Source organism: Vigna unguiculata, chromosome 9, assembly GCF_004118075.2.
Source record: "Vigna unguiculata cultivar IT97K-499-35 chromosome 9, ASM411807v1, whole genome shotgun sequence".
NCBI lineage: Eukaryota > Viridiplantae > Streptophyta > Magnoliopsida > Fabales > Fabaceae > Vigna > Vigna unguiculata.
In genome coordinates, this window is record NC_040287.1 from 23,577,968 (window position 1) to 23,594,434 (window position 16,467).

General features: G+C 34.8%; 1 protein-coding gene across 5 annotated transcripts; it reads left to right on the forward strand.

Annotated features, from left to right (window-relative positions):
- The first annotated feature begins 7,202 nt into the window (after positions 1–7,202).
- LOC114163094 (protein BONZAI 1-like) lies at positions 7,203–15,980 on the forward strand. Of its 5 annotated transcripts, none has more exons than XM_028047174.1 (17): positions 7,203–7,219; positions 7,682–7,898; positions 8,014–8,061; positions 8,913–9,061; positions 9,156–9,204; positions 9,967–10,023; positions 10,321–10,506; positions 10,589–10,723; positions 11,083–11,144; positions 11,243–11,345; positions 11,425–11,539; positions 14,062–14,138; positions 14,219–14,356; positions 14,438–14,602; positions 14,893–15,006; positions 15,115–15,211; positions 15,372–15,980. In XM_028047174.1, exons 2-17 carry the CDS (start codon positions 7,749–7,751, stop codon positions 15,461–15,463), a joined length of 1,737 nt encoding a protein of 578 aa, XP_027902975.1. In that variant the 5' UTR covers positions 7,203–7,219; positions 7,682–7,748; the 3' UTR covers positions 15,464–15,980. The 5 variants fall into 5 exon arrangements, with proteins under 5 accessions (XP_027902975.1, XP_027902973.1, XP_027902976.1 ...); XM_028047172.1 differs by lacking the exon at positions 7,203–7,219 and adding an exon at positions 7,425–7,554; XM_028047175.1 differs by lacking the exon at positions 7,203–7,219 and having other exon boundaries at positions 7,439–7,898; positions 10,333–10,506.
- Positions 15,981–16,467: the final 487 nt, after the last annotated feature.

Genomic DNA, 16,467 nt, shown 5'->3' on the forward strand with positions numbered 1-16,467 from the left:
AGAAACAAGAATAAGAAAACTCAAAGAAGTGTATGACATATGACTCAACCAAAAGTTAGACACGTTTAAAGACTCAACATGACATACACAAAGACACAAACATGTAGCTATCATGCATTTAAACTCATAGATTTGAGGCTCAAAGACTAAGCATCCAAAGACATGTTATCCAACCACATTAAGGAGTAAGAGTAACAAAAACAGTAGCCAAAACTGCCCAACATAACCTGAAAAACGTTGATTCGCGGTGATCTCGGCAGCTCTGACCTTTACTCACTATTTCAATCATAACTCTCTCCACAAAACTTCAAATGCATTGGTTCTTTTTTTGTTAGAAACTAGACTAACAGAGATTTCTTTTGACATCAAGAACGTAATTTTTGGATCACTGAGCAGGTGCAGTTTAATCTTTTAAAATTGTGAACAGTTTTTGCCAGCATTATTTTTGTGTGCAATGGAAGTGGATTTGAACCATACAAAGATAGCTACAACGAGACAAGGTTAGCATATGAAAAACACCATATTCAAGATAACCTAGGCTCTAGATACCAAATGATGAAGGATTATCTTGTTCCTTTTTAAGATGATTGAATATGGTGTGAGTTGATTAAGAAAGCTAAGTGAAATCCCCACTGGACATTAAGATAGCATGCTATCTAGATGTGAAGGTTCCTTTCACAAAGCTCAAGAGAAGAAGATGATGAATTGATTCAAACAAAAAGGAAATGGAAAGAACATAAACCATAGAAAACCAAGAACAATTAAAGGAAGAAGAAAACATAAAATGGAAAGGAAAGAAATGGTAAAAATGTGAGAAGCACGCCACTACAAGGGTAGGCTAGAAGCCATAACAACCTTGAAGATGAGTGGATGTGTGCCGCCACTTGCTATGCAAGATAAGGCTTAAAAGTATTCACTCCCAAGGGAGGAAACTCTCACAAATGGTTGAGACACAAGAGTGTTTTTACTTCAAAATGTTCAACCCTTTTACAAGACAAGGAGCACCCTTTAAATAGGAGTTCATAGGAGTCCTTTAGCAAATACAAAAACATGAAAAATGATTAACTAGCAAACCCTAAACCTAATGTGAGAGTGAGTCTTGGCCAAGTGAAGGGAGATGATTGGTGGAGGCATTCCCATGAGGATTCTAGGCCAAAAGAGGAAGGAGACCAAGTGACCTTCTAAGGCATAAACCACAAAGGCAAAAGGAGACAAGGTACATGTCTACTTTTGCTTTTGCTTTATGCTTTTTGCTTTCCTCTTTCTTCCACTTCATCCAAGTGCTCTAATCACCAAGTGCCACCTAGCCATGCTCTACTTTCTCTTAATTACCTACAAAACAAGACAAACAAGGATTAACATGTTGGTTTAAGTTAATCTAATCTTGGTCAAAGGTCAACTTTGGATCAAAGTCAGCAAGTCAACCAAAATAAGTCAACTAGAAACCAACTTAGGGAATTCAAACTAAAGTAATGCAAAACAAAGATAAAGGTGATGGAATAGAAGACTCACCTCTAGACATGCTTCTAGTGATCCTTCTTGAGGGAGCTTCTAAGGAGGTGGTCACACCTTCATCACCAACCCTTCCATCTACTCCTCTAACCCTTCCCATCCATGCAGAAAACAACTTTAGCAAAAAGAAACCTTATTTTGCTTAAGTTAAGGTTCAAACACACAACCATACAAATGTTAAGTCAATGCATAACAATTCAACAAATTCATATTTTGTGATAATTCCTAAAATTCTAGGATTATATTATCACTCATCATGATCAATCATAATATCAAAATAATTCACAATTAAAATAACACACAATTTGTCATACACAAAACTCGAACCCAAGTCCTTTCAACATAACTTTGTACTCTCAACCATTTGAGCTAGTACTATTTCACGTCATAATAGCCAACATTAAATGCCATAAAGGCTCCCACTACCTGCATTTATTAAATAATTATTTATTTAATTATTTAAATTCCTCGGGTCTTACATTCCCTCCAACTTATAAGATTTTCGTCCTCGAAACGAAAATTGCACTTACCCAGAAACAACTGTGACTATGATTGCCTCGCGAGGTCCTCCATTTCCCACGTCCTCTCATGCGTAGCTCTATCCCAAGGATCTTCATTGTCTAGATCCCCTTCCCCTTCACTTTCATGATCTGAGATTACAGTATTTTCACTGGCCTCACATTTAAAGTCAAATCTTCCCTGATTTGAACGTCATCCTGACCTTAACATCATCCCCCTCTAGTACATGAGTGGGACTTGCAATGTATTTCCTTATTTTTGAAACATGAAATACTTTGGCAAGTTCGCCTAGTGTGATGGTACAACAATCTCCTATGCTACAGAACCAATCCTTCGATCAGTCTAATACCACCCGATGAACTTTTCAGTCAACTTTCTAGATTGACTACTCTTCTCATGCCAGTAGTTGGAGTAATCCTGAGAAACACATGGTCTTTAGTCATAAATCAAATGGCTTCCTTCTCTTATCTGTATACGACTTCTGTCTGCTATGAGTTGCACTCATCTGATCCTGGATTAATCTGACCTTCTCCGTTGTTTGCTGTAATAACTCGAGTCCATTAGTAACCAACTCACCACCTTGATCCCATAGCCCACATAATCTCTTTCTTCTCCCGTCCATTTCGTCTTGTTCAACCTCGCAATCCTACCTTACCCAACACATACCCTGGGATGGTTTAATATATCATTACCTCTCCTGCAAGATCTATCAATCTTGTTATTATTCTGACGATTTCACTAAGTCTACACCACTACATCTCTAACAACTCCTCCATCTACTTCTTACACCCTCGGTACACTTCATTTTCATCACGTAATTATCTTTCTCCTTTTTCTTAGGACATACCACCCTATCAGACTAACCTTCCATAGGAGATTTCCCTTCCTTATATCCAACATGGTCTCTACCCTTTTTGCCTTAGTCTCAAATGTTCCACCACCTCAAACCTATGTTAAGATGCAATACCAAGTTGATTTCTTATCTTTGTTGTACAAGCCTACGATGATACTTCTACTTAATCTAACTTGTGAACTCCATTCCTCTTGCATAAATTGTAGTATTCATCCTAAGAACCTATTTCTTGAAGATCCCTCTTGCTCTTAATGTTTAAGGGCTTGGCCTTATCTGTTGGGCCTAAAGGCCAGCCCATAAGGTACCCCAAGACCCCCCCTTACAACCACTTGTTCCTTTCATTCTGTTCACTTTGCAAAGACAACTCCTTTTCTCACTCTCTCTTTTTTTCAATAGAGCTCTGCTAGAGTTTGGTCTCGTTCTTCGTCAAGCTAGTTAAACTCCATTTTTATTCCACGTAAGTTGGTCCTCAGCCCATACCTTCTCTTCTCTAGCTTTATTTTCGTGATTCCAACTAGGGTTCATCTTGGTAACCTCGTTTTCGGTCTGGTGTCAGTATTTCTAGCTCACGAATTTGCTCTTGGAGCTGTAGTGCTCATCTGTTGGGTGCCTATGTATTTTTCTAGCCTTTGTCAAGGTAAAGGAAGCTAGGGTTTCACTATTTTTAAGTTATTTTGCATGTTTGGTCTGTCTTACGTTATGAGTGCTTGATATATGTTGTTGGTTGTGTGTTAATATGTTGATTGTACTGCTGGAGTTGGTTGAATCTGATTTTGCATGCATGAGAGCAGGTGCGATCTGCTATGCTTGTCTAAGCGAGTTGTTTTCGGCCCAAACGATAAGCTCTCGCCTAAGCGAGAATAACAACAACTCACCCCTCTCTATTTCGAGGGCTCACCTTAGCGAAGGCCTCTCGCCTAAGCGAGAGAAATCTCGCTTGAGCGAGATGGGCTAGCTTGAGCGAGACCTCGATGTGCCCTCTATTTGCAGTCTCGCCTAGGCGAGAGCTGGCAGCTTGAGCGAGGGGTTCCTCTCGCTTGAGCGAGAGCTCCTTTTCCTAAGCGAGATTGACAAAGTTGGTTGGATACGTGTATGTTTTTAATGATTGGATGGTTTGTTTCTTTAAAAAGTTAAGTATGATGTCTTGTATGTTCTATATGATATAATGGGACTGGAATTGACGAGCTTGGTATGAATAAGTGTATGAATCATGATTGGTTGGTTGGTTGGATATTGGCATGAGATTGTTATGCTTGATAAATCTATGGTTGGTTGGAGAGACATGGTTGTGGTATGAGATTAACGTAATTCCATGAAATTCTTGGTGAGATTTCATGGTGGTGTTGGATGTGATGGACGTAATTCCATGATCTATTGGTGATAATTTATGGTGGTGCCGTAATATATATAATTAGGTAAGGATTCAAGTAAGGATTGCATCATGAAACTCTAAAAAGTCAGTTAGTCTCACGTAAAGCGGGCTGACTCAAGTGGTGAGAGTAGCAAGAGGCCCTAGCCTTTGGTAGGATAATGACCTTAGATGTTTGAAGGCTAACCTTGTGAGTGGTAGGGTGAAACCCATTGACAATGGCTCTGTAGAGCAGTAGAGACCACCATAAGTACAAGTATCCGATGAATCTGACCGATTATATGTATCCGGATAAATTGAGTCTTAGAGTCTTGCTTGTTTGTTATCACATGCTTGGATGATTGATGTGTACTTGCTTTTAAATTGCATGCTAAATTGTATGATAAATATTTTTTTACTCTAGCTTACCCTTTTGTTTGTGCCTGCCTTCTTGTGTGGTTTTTCCTTTTTGCAATGATCACCAATTCCTTGGTGTGAGCAGATATGGGAACCCTTGATGATCGTAGTGATGATGGAAATGCTGCAGCGTAGTGGTCGTGTGTGGACGTTGAGCTCACTCTTGAGCTCATATTTGGAGGACTTTTGTAGTTTTGTAATCCCTTGCTTATGAGCAAGTTCTTTTGGATAACTATGAACTTTAAATTTGTTCCTAACATTATGTAGTGCCCTTTGTCTTTCTTTTGATATATTTGGATGACTGTAAAATCCTTTATACTTTAAGCCTCATACTCTTTGGATATTATAAAGTATGCGATGTTTTATTTAATTATATTTATCTATTAAATGAGATGTTACATCTTAAAATATATTAATGCGATAATAAGATATATATTTTCCCATAATCAATGTGTGAACCCCTCTACAAAAACACATGCAACCAGCTGCATGCATGAAATCATATTTTCTGCATAAGTACTAAAGGTGCTCTCATTTGACAAATCCAAGTTGAAGGTTTCTAGCTTGTGCAATTTGCATTTGGTGGCAAGAGTCTATATCAAGGGAAAGAAAAGAGCTTATACTTAAAACATACAAAGCAAGTAAGTTTGTGCAGAATCATCTACATGAAATGTTTCCTTATATTAATAACTAACAAGTTCTAATTATCTCCTTTTACATGCTGTTTCACTTTCTGTACTTGCGTATAACTACTGTAAAGGATAATTAATCAGTAAAATTAACAAGTAAAAGAGAGATACATTTTTTTGGTGAAACATCATTTTTTGAGCAGGACATAAAGAGAGGATATCAAAAGGGCATGTAACTTGAGTTTTTGGTATTAATATTGGTCTTTCATCCGGTAGACACGGAAGCATGACAAGTCCTCATGATTTCTGATTGGCATGCAAGTGGCTCAAGTTTTGGTTGCATCACCAATAAAAGGAATAATTTTGTATAGCTAATTATAATTATTACAAAATAAATTTAAATCTAATTCAACTTAAAAAAATTGATTAATAATATAATAAAATGGACCAATATATTATTATTTTATTTTATTTGTACTCTATATGAAATAGGGATAAGAATATTAGATAATTGAGAATTCCAGCAAAAAATTTCAACTTCTCTAGCTAAAATTTAACTTTTATTAAGAAATATGAATTTAACTCCCTATAATATATATATATATATATATATATATATATATATATATATATATATATATATATATTTATATAACTTCAAAGTTAAATATTTCTTAAAAAATTATTTGACAAATAATTTAATAAATTAATTTAGCCATTTTTCCTTCATTGTTTTAGAAAGTGAACTTTTAAGTTTACTTAATTTTACAAAATTGATTTGTAAAATGAAGTTTATACTAACTTATTACTCTGAAACTGTTTTATGTCTTATTTATAGTCAACGAGGATTTCCAACAGATGTCTCTCATGTTGAGGGATGTATATATTGACAATAGAACTAGACATTAATAGATGGTCCTATAGCACTCCAATGACGAGTGACATGATAAGGTAAATAACTAACAAATATCTTGATAACCGGTGGTACAATAGATAAAAAAACAACAAATCTCGATATGATTTGGATGACTCTGATATTATTTTAAGAAGTAAACTTTTAGGTTTAGTTCAACATTACAAAATCGATTTGTAAGTTATGATTGTACCCACTTATATATCATAAAATTATTTTATCTCTATTGGATGTGATATTTCTAATAACTTGTTTAATTTCTTGATTCATCTATCTATCATTCATACATACATGAATGCCTTAATCATACATTATTTTCATTTTTCTAAAAGTTTACTTTGTGTTCAATTTCTTCACCTCTAGATTATCTATTATTTTTCTTCTCCCTATTTCATATAGAGTAAAAATAAAATAAAATAATATTTTTTATTCTTCATTTTATGAGAATTAGTTAGCATAGTTTAGGGTTTGCTTGATGATTTTTGAAAATGAATTTTTTTAATAAAAATAATAACTTCCTTTAATTTAAACAAATTGGAGTACGGTAAAAGGTTGATGAAGATGAAAAAGAAAAGAAGCTATAAAGGAGGTGGTGTTGTACTTATAGTTAAAAGAAGGTGAAGGGAGCATTATTTGAGCGTAAAGCATGGTCCAAAGAGGACTCATGCATGGAAGGACGTCCCTTTTGTTCCTGAAAGTTGATCAGACAATACAACTCATCTCTGGTTAGCCACTTTTTGCGGTAATGCCACCATTTCCAACCAAGATTATCAAATCAACATAATTTTTCTTTCCACAAACTTTATGAAATATTTCGTGATACCTTACTAAAACTATGTGTTTTCTTAACGTGGCTGATAAAAAAATGTTTTCTTAATGGTTTTCCACCTCAGCAATCATTTATATTGACGGTTTTCTTTAAAGATGCTTCATTCGAAACTTATCTGATTAAGACCTGCCACTTCCCACACCACGAACACCAAAGGAATTGTCCAACCAAGTTTTTCTAATCAACTCAACAAATTCTAGTAAAATCATCCTAACTTCTTGCTCCACCCATATTCTATTATAATGTGCATGCAACATTATTTATAATTCATAAGTTTAAATATATACACGCGTATACATAATTGTATGAAAATACATGTAATTTTTTAAATTAAATTTATATAAAAAATATCACTTGTAATCTTAAACTTTTTTATATTGTTTCTCCTTCAGAGTCACACATACAACTGATAAGAGGCATGCATAAGTTTGAAATTTCAGTGATTTGAAAGAAAATATAAAATTAAACAAAGGGAGAGACAAAACGCGTTTCTTTGGAAGAAAGAAAGAAAAAGCAATGAAATGAGCACATACTGTATGAACTAGGAAAATTAAGATGAAAATTTCGGAAATTGCAAATTAGATTATATAATTGTATATTCTTCTGTTTGTGCGTGCGTATGGTTTTGTTCTTTTCAATTTTCTGTTTATTTCATTCCCAGTCACTGCTGAGTTTGACGGAAAGACTGAGGTCAAGCCACAAATACTACACTGCACGCGCACTTTTCGATGGGAAACTGCTTCTCCGAAGTCACCGCAGGCCGCGCCGCCATCGGCGGCACCGCCGGCGATTTCCGTAGTCTTGCTGGCGCTCCACACGACGCCGTCGAGAACTTCCTCAGGTCTCGCGGCCACCACGGTCTCTTTTCTCAGATCGAGGTTCTTTCTTTTGCTTCTTATCGAGTTTGTCAGCGTGTTTTGTTCACGTTCTCTTCTCACTCGCTTTCAGCTTTGAAGAGCTTTTACATTACAATTATCTCTTGCTGTGCTGCAGTTGTCGTTTTCAGCTTCTGGCTTGGGTGATCGTGATGTGCTTTTCAAGGTTCGTTTCCGTCGGTTAAGCGTTTGGTGAATCTGAACCTCTTGCATCCTATCTTACCTATTTAATTTGGTTAGATATAGATACTTGTTTCGGTTCCGTTTTGTCGAAATTGCAATTGAACTTGTACACTACTCGATTGTTTCTGTCTTGCTTTTGCTTAATTAGCTGATTTAATCTCTGCTTTATGCCAGCACAATTATCTCTCTTTGGTAAGTTATCCACACGGACATTTAGGAAAAAAAGAAACAAATAATAGGAAACATTATGACCATTCCAATCAAAACTAGTTGAATTTTACTTAACAATTGAACAGTCTGTAGCTTGGGGTCATGAACTGCAATCTCTGTCAAGTATTAAAAATACAGGAAGAAAAGATAACACACTAATCCCCCGATCAAGTGTAAACCGAGTCTCCTTAGTAAAAACGGAAGAAAGTGTAACAATTTTTTTCCAAATGATTGATATTAAATTTAAATATACTAACAAATGATATTTTTCATACAAACAATATGCTCTTGTGTGAAAAAAACAAATGAAAGAAATAATGTTGAAGTCCTCAAAATCTAATAGTTTAGTTGCGTTCGTGTTACAGACTAGACTCTACAAGATCCTTACGTTCACATAAGAGATCAAGGAATATCTAAATAGCACTTGTTAACGTAGTTGTCCAAATAAACCACATGGACCAATGGGCCACTGTCAAGTGTTCATCTGTTTATACGATTACCATTCCATTTTTTATAAAAATAAAGAAAAATGTTTTCAATAGCTAATGTTCTTATCTTTCAGTTAGGTGAATCTTGCTTCCATGTTAGAGTTAGGATATTTAATTTTTTTTTTTTTTTATGTAGAATAATCCAATGATGGTTCTTTATGCAAAAGGCAAAACTGGAGCACTTGAGGAAATTTGCCGTACAGAAGTTGTTCTGAATTCATCAAGTCCAACATGGATTACTAAACACACCCTCATTTATCATTTTGAGGTTGTTCAGGTTTTAGTGTAAGTTTGAATGCGATATTTTATACTTCTAACAAGGCAGATGAGCATTTTTTATTTTTACCCGATGTTTTCTGTAAAAATTCTTTCATCACAGGTTTCGTGTGTATGATGTTGATACTCAGTTTCACAATTTAGATATAAAGGTATAGTTTTTATGATGGCTTGTATACTTGGTTCCTTTTTAGTAAGATGTGGTTCCAATATAACATGTTCTTGTCACATTAGATTCTAGTCTATTGTTTCCCAATTTCTTAGAATTTTATAAATGTTAACAAGTCTATCCATGCAGTGGTTATAAGTTTGTATCTGAATGAATGATATCTTTTTTCTGTCAATGCTTTTATATTGGTAATGCTATCTACATTATTGTATTGATTATCCATACTTCTGTATACATGTTTTCTTCTCCTTCCAAGTGCAAATTTATAGCAAATCAGAAAGCTTGTATTCTATTTTTCCCAATTATCTTGATTTTACTGAGAATTGTGTGCAAATGATTCTGGCTTCTGAGAATCTTGTAATGTGTATTAAGATATGTGGGGAGGGAAAAAGGATAGGTATCGTCTACCTTGAGATAGGATGTGATAAAATTAATGGTCTCTTATCTTGTGTAGCAGTGTAGGCTTACTTACATAAATGGTTTACTAACAGCTCGCATGTGGACCACTAGATAACTACTTAAATCAGCTTATTTTTTATTTTATTTTTTTCCAAATAGCTTAGATTCTGCACAACTCCTATAACATAGCTTAAAGGTTGGGGAATAATCATCCCCAATTCCATGAAAAGATATTTGTTTCCCATGTTGGTCTTTTTGTTTTCCTGTTCATTAGATGATATAACATGTTCGTAGAGAATATCAATGTAAAATGTCCAGATTTTAACTATTTGGTTTACTTTTGCAGATGCTTGAGCTAGATGAGCAGCAATTTCTTGGTGAGGCTACATGTGTACTGTCTCAGGTAACATGGAGAATGTTAAACTTTATGTTGACACAGCTCTGACAATGAAAACGAATTCATTGCACTACAAATGAAGTTTGATCTTTATGATCCACAATGTAATTGTAGATCCAAATTTATGATCTTGAAAATGTGTAACCTTTCTGTTTTTGGTTCATTGTTCATTTCTTAACTATCTAGCTTATTACAAGTTTTTTAAACCAAGAAAGAAATGCTCATTATTCTTCCCTCTGCACTATTACTGTCAAATTTATATCCCAAGAGTTGTGCACAATAATAAATAATTGGCTTCCGCAGATAATCACACAGCGTGATCAATCATTGACTATAGATCTACACATAGAGGATTCTTTGAGATCTACCCTGCCCAAAAACTGCGGGAAGCTCCTGGTGCATGCTGAGGAGTGTGTTAGCTCAAAGACTGCAATAGAGATGGTGTTCAGGTGTTCAGATTTGGAATGCAAGGATCTCTTCTCAAGAAATGTATGCACCTGTGTTCTTTTTCTTTTTCGCATTATGAGGAGTGCCCACTCTGCTATAATACTTTTTTTTTCTTATCTTGCAGGACCCCTTTTTATTGATATCAAAAGTTGCAGAAGGTGGTGTACAAATTCCAATTTGTAAAACAGAAGTTATAAAGAATGATCTTAATCCAATATGGAAATCTGTGTTTGTGAATATCCAACAAGTAGGAAGCAAGGTATATACCTTAAATACAGTTATGTCATTTGGTGTGGCCATTTGTCTAATAACGGTAATGTTGAACTTGGCCATCACACTTTTAGATTGCCATTTTTAGTTTTCATTGCCTGTTAAAAGTATCTTATCCTTTTTGTTTCGAAGGTTCCTTCAAATAGCAGGCAGTGGGGTCAAGTTACTTTGTGTTCAAAATGTGCATCCTGTTCATGAAAACAAACTATAATTTAGAAATACTAATCTTCCATAATTTCTTCATTTCATCATTACATAATACTTAACATTGACCATGTATATTTTGGCATGATGTTCTTTATATAGTTGAATTGAAGCTATCTAATTTTTCATTTTTATAATTTACAGGAGAGTATTTTGATAATAGAGTGCTATAACTATAATAGCAATGGAAAACATGATTTAATTGGGTAAAGCTCAGTTGCTTCTTAATTATCTGTCCATGTTTCCGTTTAGTCTCTATCTTTGCTGAAATACATATTAGGGTTGTTTATTCTTGATTTATCAGAAAAGTGCAGAGATCTCTGGCTGAGTTGGAGAACATTCATAATAATGGCCAAGGGGAAAATTTATTTTTGCCATCTTCTGGTGGACAGAACCATGACAATAAGGTCTTATATTATTATTAAATTAATTTCTATCATGAATTCCTGTCTTTTCCTTAAAGCTTATGTGACTATAATACTACAGGTGTTAAGGAGCCAACTATTTGTGGACAGATTTATTGAAAGTGTCCAATATACTTTCTTGGATTACTTGGCGGGGGGATTTGAATTGAACTTCATGGTGGCTGTTGACTTTACAGGTGCAGAACAATATCCTCAAACTCATTATACTAATCTTTGGGTTAAATATAATGATCGAATGATGGAGAATGACGCAATAATATTAGGATTATTGTAGTTGTAATTTTTAAATATGTTCTTACTTGTTTTAAGTCTTATGTCATTAATTGCTGAAAATTGAATATCGTATTCCAAGATGTGATAGAACACCAGTTCATAAACTTAGAAAATACAATACTGAACATAAAATTATACATAATTTAGTAATCTTCATCCTGTCCCAAAGACAAAAAGTCTTAATCATTGATGTTGGATATCCTACACCAACTAGTGATATAGCAAAATAGTATATAAATAGGGGAAATTCTTACCTTAAAAACTAATTTAGTGAGGTTGAAACCCAAATTCTAAGAATTCCTAATACAAACAATCTGCTTACCCAATTACTTGATGAATGATCATGAATACGAATCCTCCTTCCAATCATCTCACTAAACCGTTCATAAAGTATTTGAATGCTGTTTTCACGAATTTTTGGAAACTGTGCCAAGAACATCTCATTTTTTTTAACGTTATAAACTTAAAAAACAATGACCTTATCCCATGAGGTGAAGTTGGCTACATGAATCACATGGCATTGAGCTCAGTTAGAAGCCAAATTCTTATGGGTATTATTGGAAAGTCTCTTTAACTGCGATCATTCCCATTCCGTTGTAGTTGCCACTTCTTTTGGGGCTGCTTTGATTGCGAAGGATCCATATTGACTCTCTTACCAGACCCGAGTTGCATTCACCACTTTGAACTTAAAATGCATTGATCCCACTAGGCATGCCAAATTTACGAACAATCATTGGTAGGTATGCTAGAAAAAGTTTATCAAATTTGAAAAAAAAAAAGCTAATTGCATGCTAAAATTTATGTACAATCTTGGGTAGGTATGCTAGACAAGTTGATCACATATGAGAAAGGGACGATGTTTATTAGCAATGGGTTCCTAAGCTGCATTTAGATATGCAATTTGGCCAAAATTGTATAGAAATACGGATGAATGTAAATGATAAAGATATGAAACTGCACAGTAAGGCAATATAATGAAAGAGGGTACATGAGAATAATGTTTTTGTTTCCGTTTGATCTGTGTTGGGTTGGGTATCTTAAAGAGATTACAAATTGTTGTACACATATGAAACATTTGTTTCATGTTATAATATTGTATTTCTTGGAATCACATTCCCAGAAATTATACCTAAGAATGTTATTCCTATAAACATGTTTTGGTTGCAATTTAGTAAGTGTAGAAAATATATTTAATTAAAAGTTGAAAAGTGAAAGTGGAAGAATAAATGGGGAATGACAGAGTGGATAGTAGCGGTAGGTAGTTATTGTAGAAAAAGTTCCCATGGAAATATAAGATACCTTTCATTATGAGAATAAGAAGCAACATTAGAGAAGAATAAACCTTTTATATTCCTATGAATCAACAATTTATGGGAGTATTTATTCCAAACTTATACGGAATATGGGAATGTGATACTTTTTCATTCCGAACCTCTATTTAGGTAACCAGCTGGTTCTGCAGATACATGATACATCATTTGAACCAATTTGTGGCTGCTGTGTCACCTCTGGGCAATGTGGCATTTATCTGTTTTGGATAGGTACTTCTTCGCCTTCTTGGATCATCTGAAGGTAGGTCAATATGTAAAGACAGTACTGGGCCCTCTTAGGTTCTTTCAGCTGTGGATCTACTGAAACTTCCTCCAGCATCCTCCTTCCGCCATTGACATGGCTATTATTCAGACCATTGTTGCAAGTCTAGCCTCCAATTCAACAATGGATATGTCCTAACCCTTATTTAAGGCTGATTATACATTATGGGATTTCTACTCTTGCGATGGTATTTAATCATATTATGTTTTTATTAATTTGCCCATACCACTTGGCACAGTTATTACTTTGTTCTCATTTTTCATGACAGCTTGCCTATTTTAAGTCAGAAAGATACCCAAACTTATATTATAGCTAATTTGTTATGTTTGCTATTTCTGAGATAACTAATATGAAAAATATTTTTCTTTCTGAAATATTTTGCTGATACATTAATTTTTAGCCTTGCAAAGCACCACTATTTTAACAGAGCTTTACAATAATGGTAGAATTTCAATACAAATTCACTATTGCTTAAATAATGTTACCTTTCGTTTCGTAGTTCAAACTACCACCAAGCCACTAAGTAGTTAAACAGTAATCCTCCTTACTCATAATGCTTTGGTTTCAATTTCCACTTGTGCGCTTGTCTAGGTGGAGTTTGCTCAGTTTACCTTGAGGAACCATTTGTGGGTTCCCCAAAATTCTAACCCTTTAAGTCCCTTGTTGTCAGACACAACAGCTGGTTTGAGGTTGCCCTCCGCCACCCTCAAACCGACTCTATCTGTGGGATAAAAGTAGATAAACTTAATCTAATGCCTAACATGCTTCTGGTTTTGCATGAAATGAGGGGGGAAGAAATATATGCTTACAGTGACCTTCTCTTATTTACCAGCTTCGAATGGAAATCCACGCCTTCCTGATTCTTTGCATTATATTGATCCTTCAGGACGGCCAAATGCATACCAGAGAGTGAGAAATAATTCTTTGTTTAAATTCATAACTACATGTTTAATTGATCCATCATTGACGTGCTATGAATTTATTTCTAGGCAATTGTTGAGGTTGGGGAAGTGTTACAGTTTTATGATTCAGACAAACGATTTCCTACTTGGGGATTTGGGGCACGACCAATTGATGGTCCTGTTTCTCATTGCTTCAACTTGAATGGAAGTAGTCATTATTGTGAGGTAGAGCTGCTATGTCTGGTCTTGCTTGTATTGTCATATTGAAACAGTTCTTTGTTAGTTAGAAGTTTCTGTCTGTTGTAGGTGGAAGGGATCCAAGGAATTATGATGGCTTACACAAGTGCCCTGCATAATGTATCTCTTGCAGGACCTACTCTTTTTGGACCTGTCATAAGCACAGCTGCACTGATTGCCAGCCAATCTGTAGCAAATGGTGGAAGAAAGTATTTTGTTTTGTTAATAATCACAGTAAGAGTCAATATACTTTGCAGCGTTCAATATTTATCTCTGAAAGTAAATCCTAATTTTACCTCATTGAACACAATCTGTAAGTTTATTATAACTTAATGGTTCTTTGGTTGTTTGTCATGTATGTTTCCCTCTAGTTTGCCTTAATGCATCCACAATATTATGCATAGTAAGCAAGATGCTCCATATTTATCTTACATGTAACAAAAGATCACCTATCCTTCTTACTACTAAGAATTTTATGAAGATTTTTCCATCACTGCTGCTGAGTTTAATTGGTATGCTCCAAGGATGGAGTAGTGACAGATCTTCAAGAAACAAAAGATGCCATTGTTAAAGCATCTGATCTGCCATTATCAATCCTCATTGTTGGGGTTGGAGGTGCTGATTTCAAAGAAATGGAGGTAATAAATCAAACCTGTATGCTCTTTATACGTAGAGTTGTAATGTTAGGCGTCTGAGGCTATGAACCGTGTTTGTGAAATAATTTTGTTGTCCAATTTCTTGTTTAGGTCTTAGATGCAGACAAGGGAGAGAGGCTTGAGAGTTCATATGGACGTGTTGCTTCACGTGATATAGTTCAATTTGTTCCATTTCGTGAGGTTCAAAGTAAGTGCCATTTTAAACAATTAGGATTGAGATGATGATAGAGGTTTCAGGGCCTTGTATGAAATCACTAAGAAAGAAAAATTATATACTTTGCAAAGAACAAATATTTGGTGAATGATGGCTAACATATCAAAATAATTGCAAACTTTTTCACTTGCAGGTGGATTTTCAGTTGTTCAAGCACTTCTTGCAGAATTACCGACTCAATTTTTAACTTATGTGCGGAGCAGAGATATCCAACCAAGCCTCTAGACATGGAAAAACTGTACATAAAGAAGTTTTCAATTCATTGATCATTGTGCAATATTTCGAGGTCCTTTTCTGTTCTTCAATCAACGAATTCGGCTAAAGGACTGAAGAGCTGTTGCTTTGTGCTAATTAACAGCTCAAGAAAGGTTCGCCTGCTAGCTGTCTTATCTAAAGGATACTTCTGATCGACCCTTATGATTGCCATTTCCTTTTTCTTTTTGTGCACGTGTCCTTTTGGGTTTTCCTAGATGATGGTTTGTCTAAAGGTAGTTGCACTAAGTTGAAATCAATGTTTCCTTCCAACTAAAGACAAACTTTAGTCCTTCTGCCTGCTCTGCATGGTATGATTTGTAATGGAAATCCAATAATTTTTTTATGTCTTTAGGCATCACATTTACAGATACAAAATAATATGTATAAAAAAACTTTAGCATAGCTGAAGTCTTGTTTGTAGTTCATTATGCCCATTTATTACGTTGCTGCAAAAAATTGCTGGTGACCAATTGGTCTTAAGTTTGAATTTAGAAATATCTTTATATATACCTGCTTAGGTAAGATTGTACATAATGATTCTTCTCTATATCTTTGTATAACGAGTAATCTTCTATAGATGGTCCATGATACACCATAATTATAATAATTGTGTATTGTGTGGTCTTTGCATACTAGATTTTCGCAGTCGGAGATGATATTTTGCAGCGGAGTTGATATTAAATGAAATACAGTTTATAAGAGAAATCCATTTATAGTCATGGAAAATGGTGGGAGTAGTTTTTTTTTTTTTTCCTATTTGCAGGCTCCAAAGAAACCGTGAACATATGATGAGTTCGATCTCTAATAATAACAACACCAATTACGACGACATTAAATTAAAAAGTGAGGAAGTCCTAATGAACTAACCTTATTCTGGTAACAGGAGAAATGGTCAATAAATAATCTTTGCCTTTAAGATTTTGTTTGTACCATTATGTGGGAAGTGACAACTTCAAAGAAAAAGAGAAGGGCAT